General features: G+C 45.2%; 1 protein-coding gene across 1 annotated transcript in view; it reads right to left on the reverse strand.

Annotated features, from left to right (window-relative positions):
- spg11 (SPG11 vesicle trafficking associated, spatacsin) overlaps positions 1-15,780 on the reverse strand; it is a 209,404-nt gene that overhangs the window by 47,789 nt on the left and 145,835 nt on the right. Inside the window, exons 28-31 of the mRNA XM_038813292.1 lie at positions 14,121-14,277; positions 10,208-10,422; positions 8,606-9,365; positions 3,528-3,676 (exon numbers count right to left, since the gene is read on the reverse strand). Coding sequence (XP_038669220.1) covers positions 3,528-3,676; positions 8,606-9,365; positions 10,208-10,422; positions 14,121-14,277 — 1,281 coding nt within the window. The remainder of the gene's footprint in view (positions 1-3,527; positions 3,677-8,605; positions 9,366-10,207; positions 10,423-14,120; positions 14,278-15,780) is intronic.

A 15,780-nucleotide genomic window follows, 5' to 3' on the forward strand; every position in this document is an offset into this window, starting at 1 on the left:
CCCAAATGGAGGTTGGACGGTGCCTTACTAGCTGACAAGGCCTTCAGCGAAAGGATAGCGCGGGCCATAGCGGAGTACACTGAGATCAACCAAAACGGGGAGGTCTCACCCTCCACGTTCTGGGAAGCGCTTAAGGCCGTACTAAGAGGGGAAATCATAGCCTACAAAGCGCAAAGAGATAGGGAGGAAAGGGTGGCTAGGCAGAAGCTGGTCGACTCCATACTGGAGGTAGACCATAAATACTCCGAGGCCCCGACCGTAGAACTCCTGGCGGAGAGGAAAGAATTACAAAGGAACTTTGACCTGCTCTCCACCAGGAAAGCAGTACACCAACTCCGCCAGGCACGCGGGGCCCTATACGAACACGGAGACAAAGCCAGCCGCCTGTTGGCCCACCAGCTGAGAAAGCAGGCAGCCAGCAGAGAAATTGCGCAAATCAGAGATACCAGAGGCACGTTGGAAACAGAACCAGAGAGGATTAACAAAACCTTCAAGGCCTTCTACCAAGAGCTGTACACCTCAGAGCCCCCAACGGGGAAGGCTGGGATGAACCGGTTTCTTGACGGACTGGACATACCAGTTGTGGGAGAGGGCAGAAAACGGGATCTGGAAGCACCACTAGCACTGGGAGAGATCATGGACAGCATTAGCTCCATGCAGGCGGGGAAGGCGCCGGGACCGGACGGATTCCCGGCGGACTTCTACAAAAAATTTGCGACAGCGCTGGCCCCGCACCTGCGGGAGATGTTCACAGACTCGCTAGCTAGGGGCACATTGCCACCCACGTTAGCACAGGCCTCAATCTCGCTGATACCTAAGAAAGACAAAGACCCAACGGAATGTGGGTCATACAGACCCATATCTCTGCTGAATGCAGACGCCAAAATACTGGCCAAAATCCTAGCCAAGAGGCTAGAAGACTGTGTACCTGAGGTGGTCACAGAGGACCAGACGGGCTTTGTCAAAGGTAGACAGCTTACCGCGAACATCAGGCGCCTGCTGAACGTGATAATGACCCCCTCCGGGGAGAGAACACAAGAGGTGATCGTCTCCCTGGACGCAGAAAAGGCCTTCGACAGAGTCGAGTGGAAATACCTCATAGAGGTACTGGAGCGGTTCGGGCTTGGAACAGGGTTCACCGCTTGGGTAAAGCTCCTGTACAACGCTCCCATGGCGAGTGTACAGACCAACAATACCAACTCCCAATACTTCCAGCTGCACAGGGGCACCAGACAAGGATGCCCACTGTCCCCGCTGCTGTTCGCACTAGCAATTGAACCGCTAGCAATCGCGCTCAGGGCAGCAAAAATTGGAGGGGGATCCGAAGGGGAGGTAGAGAGCACAGAGTCTCACTCTATGCGGATGATCTGCTCCTCTATATCTCGGACCCACAAAGCAGCATGGACGGAATCATCGCGCTCCTGAAAGAGTTTGGAGCCTTCTCGGGCTACAAACTCAACATGAGCAAAAGTGAGATCTTCCCAGTACACCCGCAAGGGGGGGGGGGGGGGGGGGGGGGGCAGCACTAAAGGGGCTGCCGTTCAATCAAGCCCGACATAAATTCCGCTACCTGGGGATCCAAATAGCCCATGACTGGAAAGGGATCCACAAATGGAACCTCACCAGCCTGACGGAGGAAGTTAAAAAGGACCTGCAAAGATGGAACACACTCCCGCTCTCCCTCGCGGGGAGAGTTCAGACGATCAAAATGAACGTACTGCCCAGGTTCCTCTTCCTGTTTAGATCCATTCCGATCTACATCCCCAAGGCCTTTTTCAAAGCGCTGGACAAACTCATCATGGCGTTCGTATGGGGGGGTAAAAATGCTAGGATCCCAAAGAAGGTCTTACAAAAAACAAAAACCAGGGGAGGGCTAGCCCTCCCGAATCTACAATTCTACCACTGGGCAGCAACAGCCGAGCGAGTAAGGGGATGGATCCAGGAGCCAGAGGCTGAGTGGGTGCGTGCGGAGGAGGCCTCCTGCATGGGAACCTCCCTCCGGGCCCTCGCCACGGCAGCACTCCCATCCCCACCCAAAAAACACTCCAGCAGCCCAGTGGTGACAGCCACCCTCCAATCCTGGAACCAACTGCGGCAGCAACTTGGCCTGACCAAAATGTCGAACAGGGCTCCCATCTGCAACAACCATAGGTTCACACCAGCACTGACTGACGCCACCTTCAAAAGGTGGAGGCAGGACGGGGGGACACTGACAGTCAGGGACCTATACACGGACGACAGGATCGCAACACTGGACGAACTGACAGAGAAGTTTCAGCTAGCTGGGGGGAACGAGCTACGGTACCTGCAGCTCAAAAACTTCCTACGAAAGGAGACAAGGACGTACCCACAACCGCCACGACAGACACTACTGGAAGACCTACTGGACGCAAGTATCCTAGAGAAAGGGAACTGTAGTGACATGTATGACCGACTGGTAGATAGGGACGACACCGTACTGGACGCAACAAGAAGGAAATGGGAGGACGACCTGGGGATGGAGATAGGGTGGGGACTCTGGAGCGAAGCACTGCATAGGGTCAACTCCACCTCCACGTGCGCAAGGCTCAGCCTGACGCAACTAAAAGTGGTACATAGAGCCCACTTAACAAGAACCCGTATGAGTAGGTTCTTCCCGGAGGTGGAAGACAGATGTGAACGGTGCCAAAGAGGCCCGGCCAACCACGCCCACATGTTCTGGTCTTGCCCCAGACTCGTGGAGTACTGGACAGCCTTCTTCGAGGTTATGTCCAAAGTGGTGGGAGTGAGGGTGGAGCCATGCCCGATAGTGGCGGTCTTCGGGGTTTCAGAACAGCCAGATCTATTCCTGGGGAGGAGGGCGGACGCCCTTGCCTTTGCCTCCCTGATCGCCCGCCGTAGAATCCTGTTTGGCTGGCGGTCAGCAGCACCGCCCAGAGCTGCGGACTGGCTGTCCGACCTCTCGGAATCTCTCCAAATGGAGAAAATCAAATTTGCCATCCGAGGGTCGGACGACGGCTTCCACAGAACGTGGGAGCCATTCATGCAACTGTTCCGGGACCTATTTGTGGCCAATGTACAAGAGGAAGAATAGTCGGGGGAAGGTAGCGGGAGGGGGGGGGGGGGGGGGGGCTACAGGTTCGGTACGGGGGTTCGATGGCTAGCTAAGGCCCAAAACCAAACTAAATAAACATGTTGAGGGGGGGGGGGGGGGGGGGGGGGGCGGGCGCAGTTACTACTACGAAGATGCTTACCTGTAAATATGTATGTTAATTTTTGCGTGTTTGTTTGTTGTTTTTTTTTTGTTCTTTTTCTCTCCTAACAATTTGTAATTTGTTCAATATAAAATATGAAAACTGAATAAAAACATTTATAAAAAAAAATCTTACTTACACCATCCAAAAGGGAACTCGGACATATTTTTCTTAGTATTGTGGGAGCTGTAAATTTATTCCAATGAAGATTTTTTGCTTTTAGTTGCATTTGGATAAAAGAACAATGTTAATAATTATTAACCAGTTGGCTTGAGAAGAGTATAATGCTGGTACCTTTGAGAGCTCATACAAGCTAAGGACTTGACGGCAATAACTCTTTCCGTGGTGGCACTCATTTGTGAGGATTTTCAGATCCTTAACAACCTGGTCTTTAACATTGTCTTCTTCTGGATACAGTGCGAATGATGAGGCTATACTGCTCACTGAGGGAGGGAAAAAAAGTGATTGCTTAGCCAGGTGCATAACAAGTGTGGGAACATGATATGAATTTGTACTTAAAATTGTAAAGTTAAACACTTGGGCGGCATCACTCAGTCCAGCATCAGGTTGATGCATCTTTGACAATCAAACTAAAAACAGAAAGGACTATAGAAAGCAATACAATATGCACACTGTCATGAGTGTCCATCTAAGAAAGGTTTTGTTTGACCACATGACTTGTAGCACGGCTTCAGTGATGTCATTTATGGGTGGAGCTGGGCTGTGGCTGTCGGGTGAGAGGGGGTTTAGTGTTTGGGTTTCAGTTTCGGTTTGTTGCTTTGGACTGAAGAGAAGCAGTTTCCCGGTTTTCATTTGAAAGCTGTTCCAGGGAACTGAAAGCACATTGGGTGTGGTAAACTGTCTTGGTAACTTTAAAGATAGAGTTGCTTTCCGGAAGGAGTTTTGAATCTGCTGGTTGGAACTGGATCAGAATCTCAGGGAAAGAACCAGTCTCATTCAAGTGGGATTGCAGTGTGCTGGGCCACACCCTTGAAAGGGGTTTTGGTTTATTGGATTTTGTTATTGAATTGGAACAGCCAAGGGGGATTCATTAAGAGTTATATACATAGATTACTGTAGCTGTTGTGTTTTTTTTCACGTTTGTAATTGATATCAAATTCTTGATCAGCGTTTTATGTATGTTAACTACATTCTTATAATAAACTTTGTTTTGATAAAAGTGCCGAGGAGGTTTGATGAATCACAGCTGAAGTGAAGGCTCGTGTGCTCATCCTAGCCAAATTCAACACAACAGTTATAGGTCAGGTGAGCTTCATAATACACTTTGGAGTTTCTACGCCCTGGCCCACAACAACCAGACAAACTGAACCATCATCTTCTGCTGACAAGGACTCATGCCGATAATATGCTTCAACCCAAACCTCGGAAGGGAGTCGCTCATCCCCTTTGCCTTTATGACATTTTCCACAACAGCCATGTAACAAGACAGCAAAACCTTCTTCTCTGGCAAGATGGGCTGAAAACCAATAAGAGTTTTCAACCAAAAACTAGTCCACTGTTCTCGCTCTCGGAACTGTCACAATGAGGCAATGTCTTTGGAATTTAGGAAATGCTGGAAAGCAGCATTTTCCCAGAGCACAAGTAGAACTCTCAAGGTTAGGGTTCCCAATACTGCTTTTGGCTATCTATGAAGTCATGTACCCAGCGATAATGATTAGTAGCTAGCTGGTAACTACAGGGGAATGACCTTGCGGACAGTTACTCTCTCAATGATCAACAGTAATGAGCATGGCATCATTTAGTAGGCTGTTGATGATTAATGACCCTTTTGTGTGCAAAATAAACACAGGTGATTATTTAACACCTCACGTAATCCAAGTTAAGATTTTCTTTATTATCTTTACTATCTACACAAAACTTTATATTTAAGAGACCTCTTAAGAGTGACAATAAACAGGCAGCATGGTGGTGCAGTGGTTAGCACTGCTGCTTCACGGCACCAAGGACCCGGGACAGTGTGTGGAGTTTGCACATTCTCCTCGTTTCTACGTGTGTCTCGCCCCCACAACCCAAAGATGTGGTCGGTGGATTGGCCACGATAAATTGCCCCTTAATTGGACTTTTATTTTAAAAAGTGACAATAAACAACACTGTTCACGATTCATCTGCAGCCACAGGAAACAATAAATAAATATATGTAATTAAATCAAAGACTTATGCTTTTGGTTAATAAAAGTTACATGAAATGGACCAATCTGTAAGTAATGCATTAAAGATGGAGTAAAATGGTTATTTTTAGTTTCCGGATATGGAACTGTTCCAACCTCAAATCAGGTAAAGCACAGCCAGATGCAAAGTAAAGCTCCCTCCACTACAACAGCATCAGCAATGAGGGTGGTCAGTTTAAAAAAAATCATTTATATGTTGTGGGTGTTGCTGGCCAGGTCAGTGTTTGTTGCCTATCTCTAATTGCCCTCAAGAAGGAGGCGATGAGCTGCCTTCGTGGACCGTTGCAGTCCACGCGGTGTAGGCACACCCACTGGTTTAATTAGATTGTGAGATGGTGTTTCCTTCATCTTTCACTCCCACTCTATTTCTCTCTCTCTTTCTAGATGTTTCTCATTTTTCGCGTTCTCGCGTCTTTTGCTCTCGCCCTCTGTCTCCCCCACGCCAGCACAGTAGTTAGCACTAATGCTTCTCAGCGCCAGGGTCCCGGGTTCAATTCCCGGCTTGGGTCACTGTCTGTGCGGAGTCTGCACGTTCTCCCAGTGACTGCGTGGGTTTCCTCCGGGTGCTCCGGTTTCCTCCCACAGTCCAAAGATGTACAGGTTAGGTGGATTGGCCATGCTAAATTGACCCGCAGTGTCCAAAAAGGTGAGGTGGGGTTAGAGTGAAAGTAGGGTGCTCTTTCCAAGGGCCGGTGCAGGCTCAATGGGCCGAATGGCCTCCTTCTGCACTGTAAATTCTATGTACAGAGTTCAATAAAACTGTAAAACTTTCAAGTGCCAGTTAACAGTCTTCATGGGATGCAGAACTCCCATAGGATTCTCAAAACCAAGATATTGGCTTCTGCTGAGAGTAATGGAACAATACATTTCCAAGTCAGAATGATGTGTGACTTGGAGGGTATTTAACCATAGAATTTACAGTGCAGAAGGAGGCCATTCAGCCCATCGAACTGATCTTCCAGGTGGTGGTGTATCTTCTCCCCTTGTCATCCTAGGTGCTAGTGGTTGCGGGTTTGGAAGGTGCTGCCGAAGGCAGTCATTTTCAAACACAGGGTCACGACCTGCGGGTGGGTGTTGGGAGGCTTGCGGAGCTATTGGTCGCATCATTCCTGACCGCAGGAATAGGTGCCCAACGGTCGTGACCGGCTTTAAAAAATACCGGCCGTCCCACACATGCGGGGCCCCTCAGCCGGATCTAGCAGTGTGCAGGCACAGAGACCATCTCCTCCTTACGTCAGTGCACTGCACTGTCCCAGGACCAGATTTGTTTAAAACTCGATGGAGCCATCCTGCCAGAAGGGGCAGCAGAGAGAAGATCTTGCGCCCTATACACTGACGTCGTATGCTCTGCACGTGCAATCACGGAGGATAGATTCATTTTGTAGCTTCCAGCAAGTAAGCAACAGGCCGGTGTGAAGAACTGAAGATGGATGATTTTGTAATAAAAGGAAAAGAGGGCCAGAGATCTCCCAATTGAATCTGCTGGAGAGAGCTTCTCAGGAGTCTCCACAGCAGAAAAAAAAACAGTGCTGGTCAACTGTATGCAGAGCTCTGCTGAACAAACAATTCAGAAGAAACTGAAATCGGGACTAAAGCAATATAAAGATGATTTCTTGAGGTGTGGCATTGTTAATTTTGCCAATGCAAATCAGGATGCAAAGCCCATGAGTGTTATATACAGGGAAATACTGGCAAATTAAAGTTTAAAACCTTCAAAACCTCAAAGGTATTTGAAGAGTATTTGGGCAGCACGGTAGAACAGTGGGTAGCACTGTTGCTTCTCAGCTCCAGGGTCCCAGGTTCGATTCCCAGCTTGGGTCACTGTCTGTGCGGAGTCTGCACATTCTCCCCGTGTCTGCGTGGGTTTCCTCCGGGTCCTCCGGTTTCCTCCCACAAGTCCCGAAAGACGTGCTGTTAGGTGAATTGGAAAAACTGAATTCTCCCTCCGTGTACCTGAACAGGCGCCGGAATGTTGCGAGTAGGGGCTTTTCACAGTAACTTCATTGCAGTGTTACTGTAAGCCGACTTGTGACAATGAAGATTATTATTATTATAAGACGAGGCATGGCAATTTCTAGGATAAACCTCTTGATTTTTTCAAAGGATGCAACGAGAACTTAAACTGCCAGCTGAAGTCCTGAGCAGAAATGTGACACTGAATGACAAAAGCAAGTGAGATCATGAGGACCAAGCAGGTTCATCCGTCGCATTAAAGGTAAGCAAAATGGTGCATGGGCCGCGACGGCCAGGCGGCGTGGGCCGCGACGGCCAGGGTCATGAACGTCAGCCGGCGTGGGCTGCACATTCAAAACACTTCCAACCCTGTCTTAAGTCCCATTCCTCATCACCCCTGTGCTCACTAAACTACAGTGGCTCCCTGTCAAGTAACATCTTGATTTCAAAATTCTCATCCTCCTTTTAATTGCCTCCATGGTGTCACCCCCTACCCATCTTTGTAATCTTCTCCAGCTTCACACCCGCAGTTATCACCATTCCTCTAATTCAGGCCTTTTGCACATTCACAATTTTATTCACCATCATTGGTGGAAACACCTTCTGTTGTCACGGCTCTGGATTTCCCTCACGATACCTCTCCGCCTCACTATCTCATTCCCTCCATTAATACACTGCTTAAAGCCTACCGCTGACCAGGATTTTGGTAATCTGATCTAATATCTGTTTTTTTGTGGTTCACTGACGTGCTTAGTTTCATTACATTTCTGAGGAATGCCTTTGGACTTTTTATTATTTTTGAAGTGCTCCATAAATTAGCAGTTGTTGTTAACCTCACCGCACACCCAAACTGAATGTCACACAGGGTGAACAAACCAAAATCACAACATGTTGTGGCACAGACTTGGAGCAGTTCGACCTGCTGCACCATTGGCTTTCCTCTGTACATTTTCCGTCTTGGTTTATCTATTGCTGATATGCAAATTTATTTTGTCAGGTTCTAGAATGGTCCACTGAAAAATGGTGGTGGAAGCTGATCACATATATCATTTTAGAAAGATAGGTACTTAAAGGAGAACAATTCACAGGGTAATGGATAAAAAGGCAGGGGTGTGGGACTAAGCACGAGTGCTCTGAAGAACCAGCGCAAGTATATAGGCAAAATGATCAGCTGCTGTGCTGTAAGTTTCTACAATTGTATTTGGAAGAAGTACAAATAAACCAACTTACAACTTGGAATCCTTTTTCGATGGAGTCCTATCTCTTCATTAAAAGATGCTCCTGTAGTCAAGACGATCTGTATCGAGGGGTGAAAATCCGCTGTCTGTAATTCTCCTGAAGCCAAGGCTCTGCAGTGGAGAACTAGAGATATATCCTGGTTGTAGAATTCAAAATACCTAGAGACTCTACTGGCTTCATGAATGCAGCCTCTGTCTAATAACTCGCCAATCAAAATAGTGAGAGCCTCTTTCGCTGTTTTGTCTAGTCTACAGTTGGAAGCGGTGTCCTTGTTTGGAAATCCTTGCAGCTTGAGGTACTGTGACGAGTTCAGGGCAGGCAGTTTTGAGAACAGGAACTCTTTGGTGGCACTATCAAAGGATATTTCACCACAGACTGAAACCTGCCAAGCAAATCCTGAAGCTGTGGACATCAGCAAAGCCTGCTGACTGATGCGACACAACCAAATCCTCTTCTCCACCTCTTCCAATTCATCCAGGGTGGGAGGATTGTTTTGTGACAGCCAGTGGCCTGCCATGGTCAGCAACAGACATCGCTCCTGAATGGTCTCCAATTGTTCTTTGAAAGATGAAGCCGGTTCTGATTTAATGGTTTGCTGGTCGTTGCCCTGGGCCAGGAAGAATTCTGAGGCAACTAAGTGGGATATTAAATTATTTTTGAAACAATTGTGGCATTTCTTCCAAAAATTTATCCTAGTTTCTTTTCTTTGCCATTGACCATGTTGCTTCAAACTTTGCAATTCTTGAGTAACCTGTGAGGGGAAAAAGAAAGTAAATATCGGAGAAATAGGTAATAAATTAAAATTACTTTTCTGTATTAGGGTGCAAATCCCCCCTTTTCTGATTTTTCACCTCTTATTCTTAGATTATTGAGCCAAGGATCAATTGCAGATGAGAAAGAAAGGCGATCCATGCAAAATCTTCTGCCAGTCTGAACCAGTATTGCGAGGCGCACAAGAACAATCAGGCTATTATTGATTTATTTTAAAAAAAATTTAGAGTACCCAATTCATTTTTTCCAATTAAGGGGCAATTTAGCCTGCACATCTTTGGGTTGTGGGGCGAAACCCACGCAAACACAGAGAGAATGTGCAAACTCCACACGGACAGTGACCCAGAGCCGGGATTGAACCTGGGACCTCGGAGCTGTGAGGCAGCAGTGCTAACCACTGCATCACCGTGCTGCCCTAATCAGGCAATTATCGTCTTCCTTTTCCACAGAGAAACACTGGTTTTCATTTTGCATTTTTCCTTGAGCAATGTATTGAACAATGGTAAATTTGTCAGTGCAAACAATCCAGAGCCAACAATTCTATAGTCCCTCCTTACCATGCTAACATTTTGTCACACTCAACTTGATGCTACAAATAATTGAGATTGCATCTCCCTTCTCTCACACAAAAATCTCAAGTTGAATTGATGTAGGGATTTTCGATTTGGAGCTGGATCTGAAAAAGGTTTCTGTTCATTCACTTTCAATCCTCCCTCCCCTTTTCAAAAAAAATATGCAGAGGTATTACAACAATTAGGTAAAATTTTGCATACTTTATAGTTATCAACTCCCATAAAATATTTGTTAAATAACCAATATTACCTCATGGATCACCAAGTGGTCGACCGGAAGCTGGGCGAGGTCAGCCACTTGTCTAGCTAAAGCAAAGAGCCCCTTCTTTTGCAGTTGGTCCAGAATTTTCCCACACACGTTTTGCAGGGTGTCGGTGTTGTCATTAATGAGAAGGGAGCAATCAATGGAGATCGAGGTGTCTTGCAGGAGCTGACTAAGTCTGCTCAGTCTCTTGAAATCTGGTCCTAGGTATAAAGGACAAACTTTCAGATGCGCACCGGAATAAATATAAGCAAGAACATTTTAAAATTACATTAGTCTATACACCTGTAATCACAATGTTTGGAAAGGAAGAAAATAATATGGAACTAATTTCTCAACTTGAGAATTCACGAGCTTTTCCAAATCCTAGGTTGACACATCTGACCCTACCCATGCAGCTTGAAAACTCTTTTGCCATTCATATTACTAATCTTTACTATTGTCACAAGTATGCTTGAAGTTACTGTGAAAAGCCCCTAGTCGCCACATTCTGACGCCTGTTCGAGTACAGAGAGAGAATTCAGAATGTCCAATTCACCTAACAGCACGCCTTTCAGGACTTGAGGGAGGAAACCAGAGCACACGGAGAAAACCCACGCAGATGCAGGGAGAACGTGCAGACTCCGCACAGACGGTGACCCAAGCCGGGAATCGAACCTGGGACCCTGGCGCTGTGAAGCAACAGAAACCACTGTGCTACCATCCCACCCAATTTACCAAGTAAGCAGACAACTAGATCTCATACTCACAGACTAATTGATTCTGAAAAAGGTGATTATCCAAGACTTTCTTTAAAAGGAACTGTGGAAGATGTCTTATTTGTTTTTCAAAAAGGTTGCTTTTCACTACAGAAAATCATTTCATAATCACTCATGTTTCTATGAATCATAAGGAGGACATTCGGCCCATTGAATCTGCACTGATCCACCCGAAAGAGCCCTATCCCATAACCCGACCTAACCTTTGGACACTAAAGGGCAATTTAGCTTGGTCAGTCCACCTAACCGCACATCTTTGGTCTCTGGGAAGAAACCGGAGAACCCAGATAAACGCCACACAGTCATTAGAGGTTGGAATCGAACCCGGGTCTCTGGCGCTGTGAGACAGCACTGAAACCACGGTGCTACTGAAAAAAACAGTACTTTCCATACCTGCATTGTACAAACAGATATAAAAATTTACAATTCATTATTTTCATTTGTTAAATCATGAAATATGTGGCAGCACTGGAAGGCAATGTTAGAAGATTTTGGTTCTGAAAACGTGACGCAAGCAGTATGTAAAGCTGGCTGGAGGTTAAACACAAGCAAGTGAGCTCACGCCGGTGAGCTGTCCGAAAGGACGTAAAAGTTTAAAAAAAACTGAATAAATGAGAAGAAAAAGCTATCTGCATTTGTTTACTCAGTACTGTTGTTTGGCCATAATACAGATCACTTTCCTGCTATTTCTAATGAGGCAAGGCCCAGGATAGCAAAACAGCAGAGATAAAATCATTGACAAAGATTGTTTTTTCCAACTAGTTGAGAGAAAGTTAATCTGACAGTTTTGTACAACCACAATTAATCAGGTAGAAATTGGCATGTGTTTTGTCCATTTTTAAGGAATAAATCAGGTGTATCTTACACCAATTTATGGGTACAACTGTACCTAACTTATGGCGGTAGCAGAACTTCTATCTTGTTGGGTTGAGCAGCTGCTCAAGATTCTCTCTCTCTCTCTGGTATGTCACTCAAAGCAAGGACCATGCTTGCCATAGAACCCTGAAAAGAACCTGCACGTGGAGTCCGATAACATGGGAGCTTACAATATCTTGTCAATTACATTGTTATGGTTGACAAACAGGTGATGGATATTCATTGGCTTTGGGCACATTTACACATGCTAGGAGAGCCGTGAAGAAAGCTCTTTGTCTTGGTTTCAGCTTCACCAGCTTGCTTGGATTCTATTAACAGGGCTGTTGCACCGCAGCTACCGCACAAAACTGGCCGACTGGCAGACTCTTTCACTCTTATCATCTGCAACTGGTGTTATCGGAAAGATTTACAGGTTGATAATCTGTTTCTGGCTCAGAGATAGAGATGCTACCCACTGCACCACAAGACTTACTGCTGCTCAAGTTAAACATGCAGAGGAGGGACTGTTCTCCCACACGAGCAAGAAGCCACTGGAACTTCCACCACGCAACCCCAGCCACGTTTTGTTTGTTTGTGCAGTGGCCTAACCGGTAGGGTCCTTAAGAGACACTGAAGACTGCAAAAGCAGCACAAAGGTAAGCTTTTAAATCCTACAAGCCAGGTATACACTTTCTGGCTCCACATTAAAACAGCAGGCAGCTGACACCACAACTCACATCCCCACAGTTAGGCATGGATGGTGCTGTTGGTTCTCAGTTTGTGTCTGAAAATGGGTGCAAATGAATTTATAGACCAGTGACTAGGAGTAACTCAACATATTCTCCATATTGAACAGAAACCTACACAACGTGTCAGGATTTCACAATGGCAAAATTACCCAATTAATAATAGGTGTCCAGAATGTAATTAGCTCCTGACAATGATCTTCTGATTTGGAGATGTAGGACCATTAATGCAGGATGCCATTGAGTTACATATACTAACTGCATCATTCATTGCTGGCATCGTAGAAAAACAATCTTTGTTTTCAAATTCAAGCTAGCTAATCAAGGCTGGTGCACGAGAGGTCTTCAGAAAGTTCCAAATGAAAACAAACCGACCCTATGAAAGACTAGTCCAGATGGACATGTTTATCATTTCTCATTCAATGTAAACTGAATTTACAGATTACGTTCCTTTGTAAATAAGCATTTTATTATTATGCATTTTCCAAGATCTATTTAATGATACTGCAACCTTCCTATTTGACAATTACAGTAAGCTATTTCTAGTATATAATTCATCGCAAAGTGAAAATTGCTTCCATACGGTTGGATTTCTGGTTTATCCTGTGTGAAATTAATTTCCCTATCCAAGAATGAATGCTTTTACAATTAATACAAACCACATGTCATCCACCCCCCTTGGAAATAAATTGATCTCGGAGCACTGGGCAGATTTCATGAGCCTGCATTTTTCAACTGACACCAGATTCTATTCGCCAGCAATAGTGAAGTCATCCACAATTACCCACTCTGGTCCTTACTAATAGCAAGGTACAAGTGCTAAGAGAAAGGGTCGCAGAGAGTGGCAGTCAGCAGCACGTTAGCTGCAGATGCCAGGGCAATATGTAAATAAATCTTGTCCCTCACCACAAATAAAAAGCAAAAGATGACACATTAGAAGGTTCTACCTCTCTTATAGAGTTTTGAATGGCATCACAAGTGGAACCAGTGAAGCATAAGCAGTTCAGAAGTTTTGCAACATCCTAAAGTTGCTTAAAACACGGATGGGAAACACAATGTGAAGTGAACCCAGAATCTTCTGGTTGTTTTGATTTTGAGTGCACTCAACTCACATGAGTTCAAGAATCCCATGTGAAGGGAAAGTTTTATAACAGAGATTAATCTCCACTTGCTCTTCAGCAAGGTTTACCCCATTCATGGCCATGACATATTTCAACATGTCAAAAACCGCTCCAAAATTGGCTGGCACTGTTGCACAATTAGGTTTCATGCACCAAAAGGTATCTATGCAGTCACAGTGGAACCAGAAGTTGGCGACACGTATGCTAGTGGGTCATCAACTTTATCCCCCAATGTTTAACACACAACCAACATCACTAAACCAGATTTATCTGGTCATCAGCTCATTTCTGCTTTCAGACCTTGCGGCGTGAAAACAGACTGCTGCATTTTCCACGTTGCCACAGCGACTATTCTTCAGGAGCGCTTCATTGTTTATCGTGAAAAGTGCAATATCCTAATTAACTTTATCAAAATCCTCACCATTTATTACAAGGGCACAGTCCACCTCAGCCAGTAACTGCAGCAGCTTCCCAAGTTCATACTGCGTTGGGCACTGTTGCATCATTAACTTCAGAAGCACACCAGCTTGCGATTCCATCCACTGTACTGAAATTTCAGTGTCTGCTGAATCTGCAGCCTTCAATAACAGCAAGAAAAATAAAAGATTTGGTAAGAATTGTAAGGTTACACAGACCACACATTTTTAAGACATGCAGAATAATTTCAATTTTGCAATACTTCCTAAAAGGTGGAACTTATGGAACAAGCCAATTTCCACATTCGCTGCTGCTCTATTAACAGGCAGAGGGCAAAAGAAGAGCGTTAAACTGCAGGGCAGCAGCTCACCAGAGTCAAACAGGTGGAAAATGAGAAATGACGAATGTTTTGCTCTATTCTTTCCGGACACCAAGGATTTTGTATGTAGACCTTTCCCTCAGGAGATGAAATGGGATGAGGCGCATTATGAATAAAGTGCATTTTCTTTCCCCAAAGAGACCCTGAATCTTAGATGAGTCAGGGGAATTCAACCATATTTCACAGAAATCTGATAAAAGTTATGAAATACTTCACTCAGTTCCAAAATTTGTGGTGCATCAGGGACCCTATCAATACAAATAAATTCCATGCAAACCATTAATTCCTGCTCATGGTCTTTGGAAGGAAGGGACTTGATTGAGTAAGCTTGCATCTCATAAGCAGAACCATCATGATAATTAAGCCAGTGCAGATGAGGCTACAGGCAAACTTAGATATTTCAACATCCATGCTATGAATATATGGCTATGAATATTTGTGCTGCTGTTTTAGCCGCTGTTTCACTGATGAAATTTGGACGAAACAAACACCAAATGTAGAAATGTCTTCTGCAAGTAAGCCAGCCCAGCAAACCGCATCTTGCAACGTGGTCTGCTCAAACTGAGGGCCTTTGCACTAAGCTGGAGTGTGTGGGTTTTACATGCGCTCAGTGTTAAAATGTTTCATATATGATACCATATATTGCCACAATGTTCCCCAGCACTTGTGCTTGCAATTAGCAAGTTCTGTTCCTCATTGCAGAAATCTGATCAGGGCACTTTAATCTACTGTCTGCTGCAGCAATAAGGACATCTGCTTTCAGTCTGCTGTTTATTAAAATAAAAACATTTAAACTGCAGACTACAGGCGTCCCTGAAACCTCTAGCTGTGTGTAAACAAATTGTTTACACTACAAATCATCAAAATTTATATGGGGGGGGGGTTAAATTGGCAATTAAATAAGTCAGTTATTAATGAGCACAGGTGGCACAGTGGTTAGTGCTATTGTCTCGCAGCGCTGAGGACCCGGGTTCGATCCCGGCTCTGGGTCACTGTCCGTGTGGAGTTTGCACATTCTCCCCGTGTCTGCATGGGTGTCACTCCCACAACCCAAAGATGTACAGGTTAGGTGGATTGGCCACGCTAAATTGCCCCTTAAATGGGAAAAAGAAATTGGGTATTCAAAATTTTTAAAAATACTAATGAGCACAATATTTAAGGATAATTCACTCTTGACGCTGCTGCATCTGGTCTGGACATTAGATCTCGACTCAAATCTTCCTCTTGCAATTTAGCTTGGTAATTTCAATCCATTGCTGCCCTATTGATGCTCGTCACTTAAACC

This window comes from Scyliorhinus canicula, chromosome 12 (assembly GCF_902713615.1).
Source record: "Scyliorhinus canicula chromosome 12, sScyCan1.1, whole genome shotgun sequence".
NCBI lineage: Eukaryota > Metazoa > Chordata > Chondrichthyes > Carcharhiniformes > Scyliorhinidae > Scyliorhinus > Scyliorhinus canicula.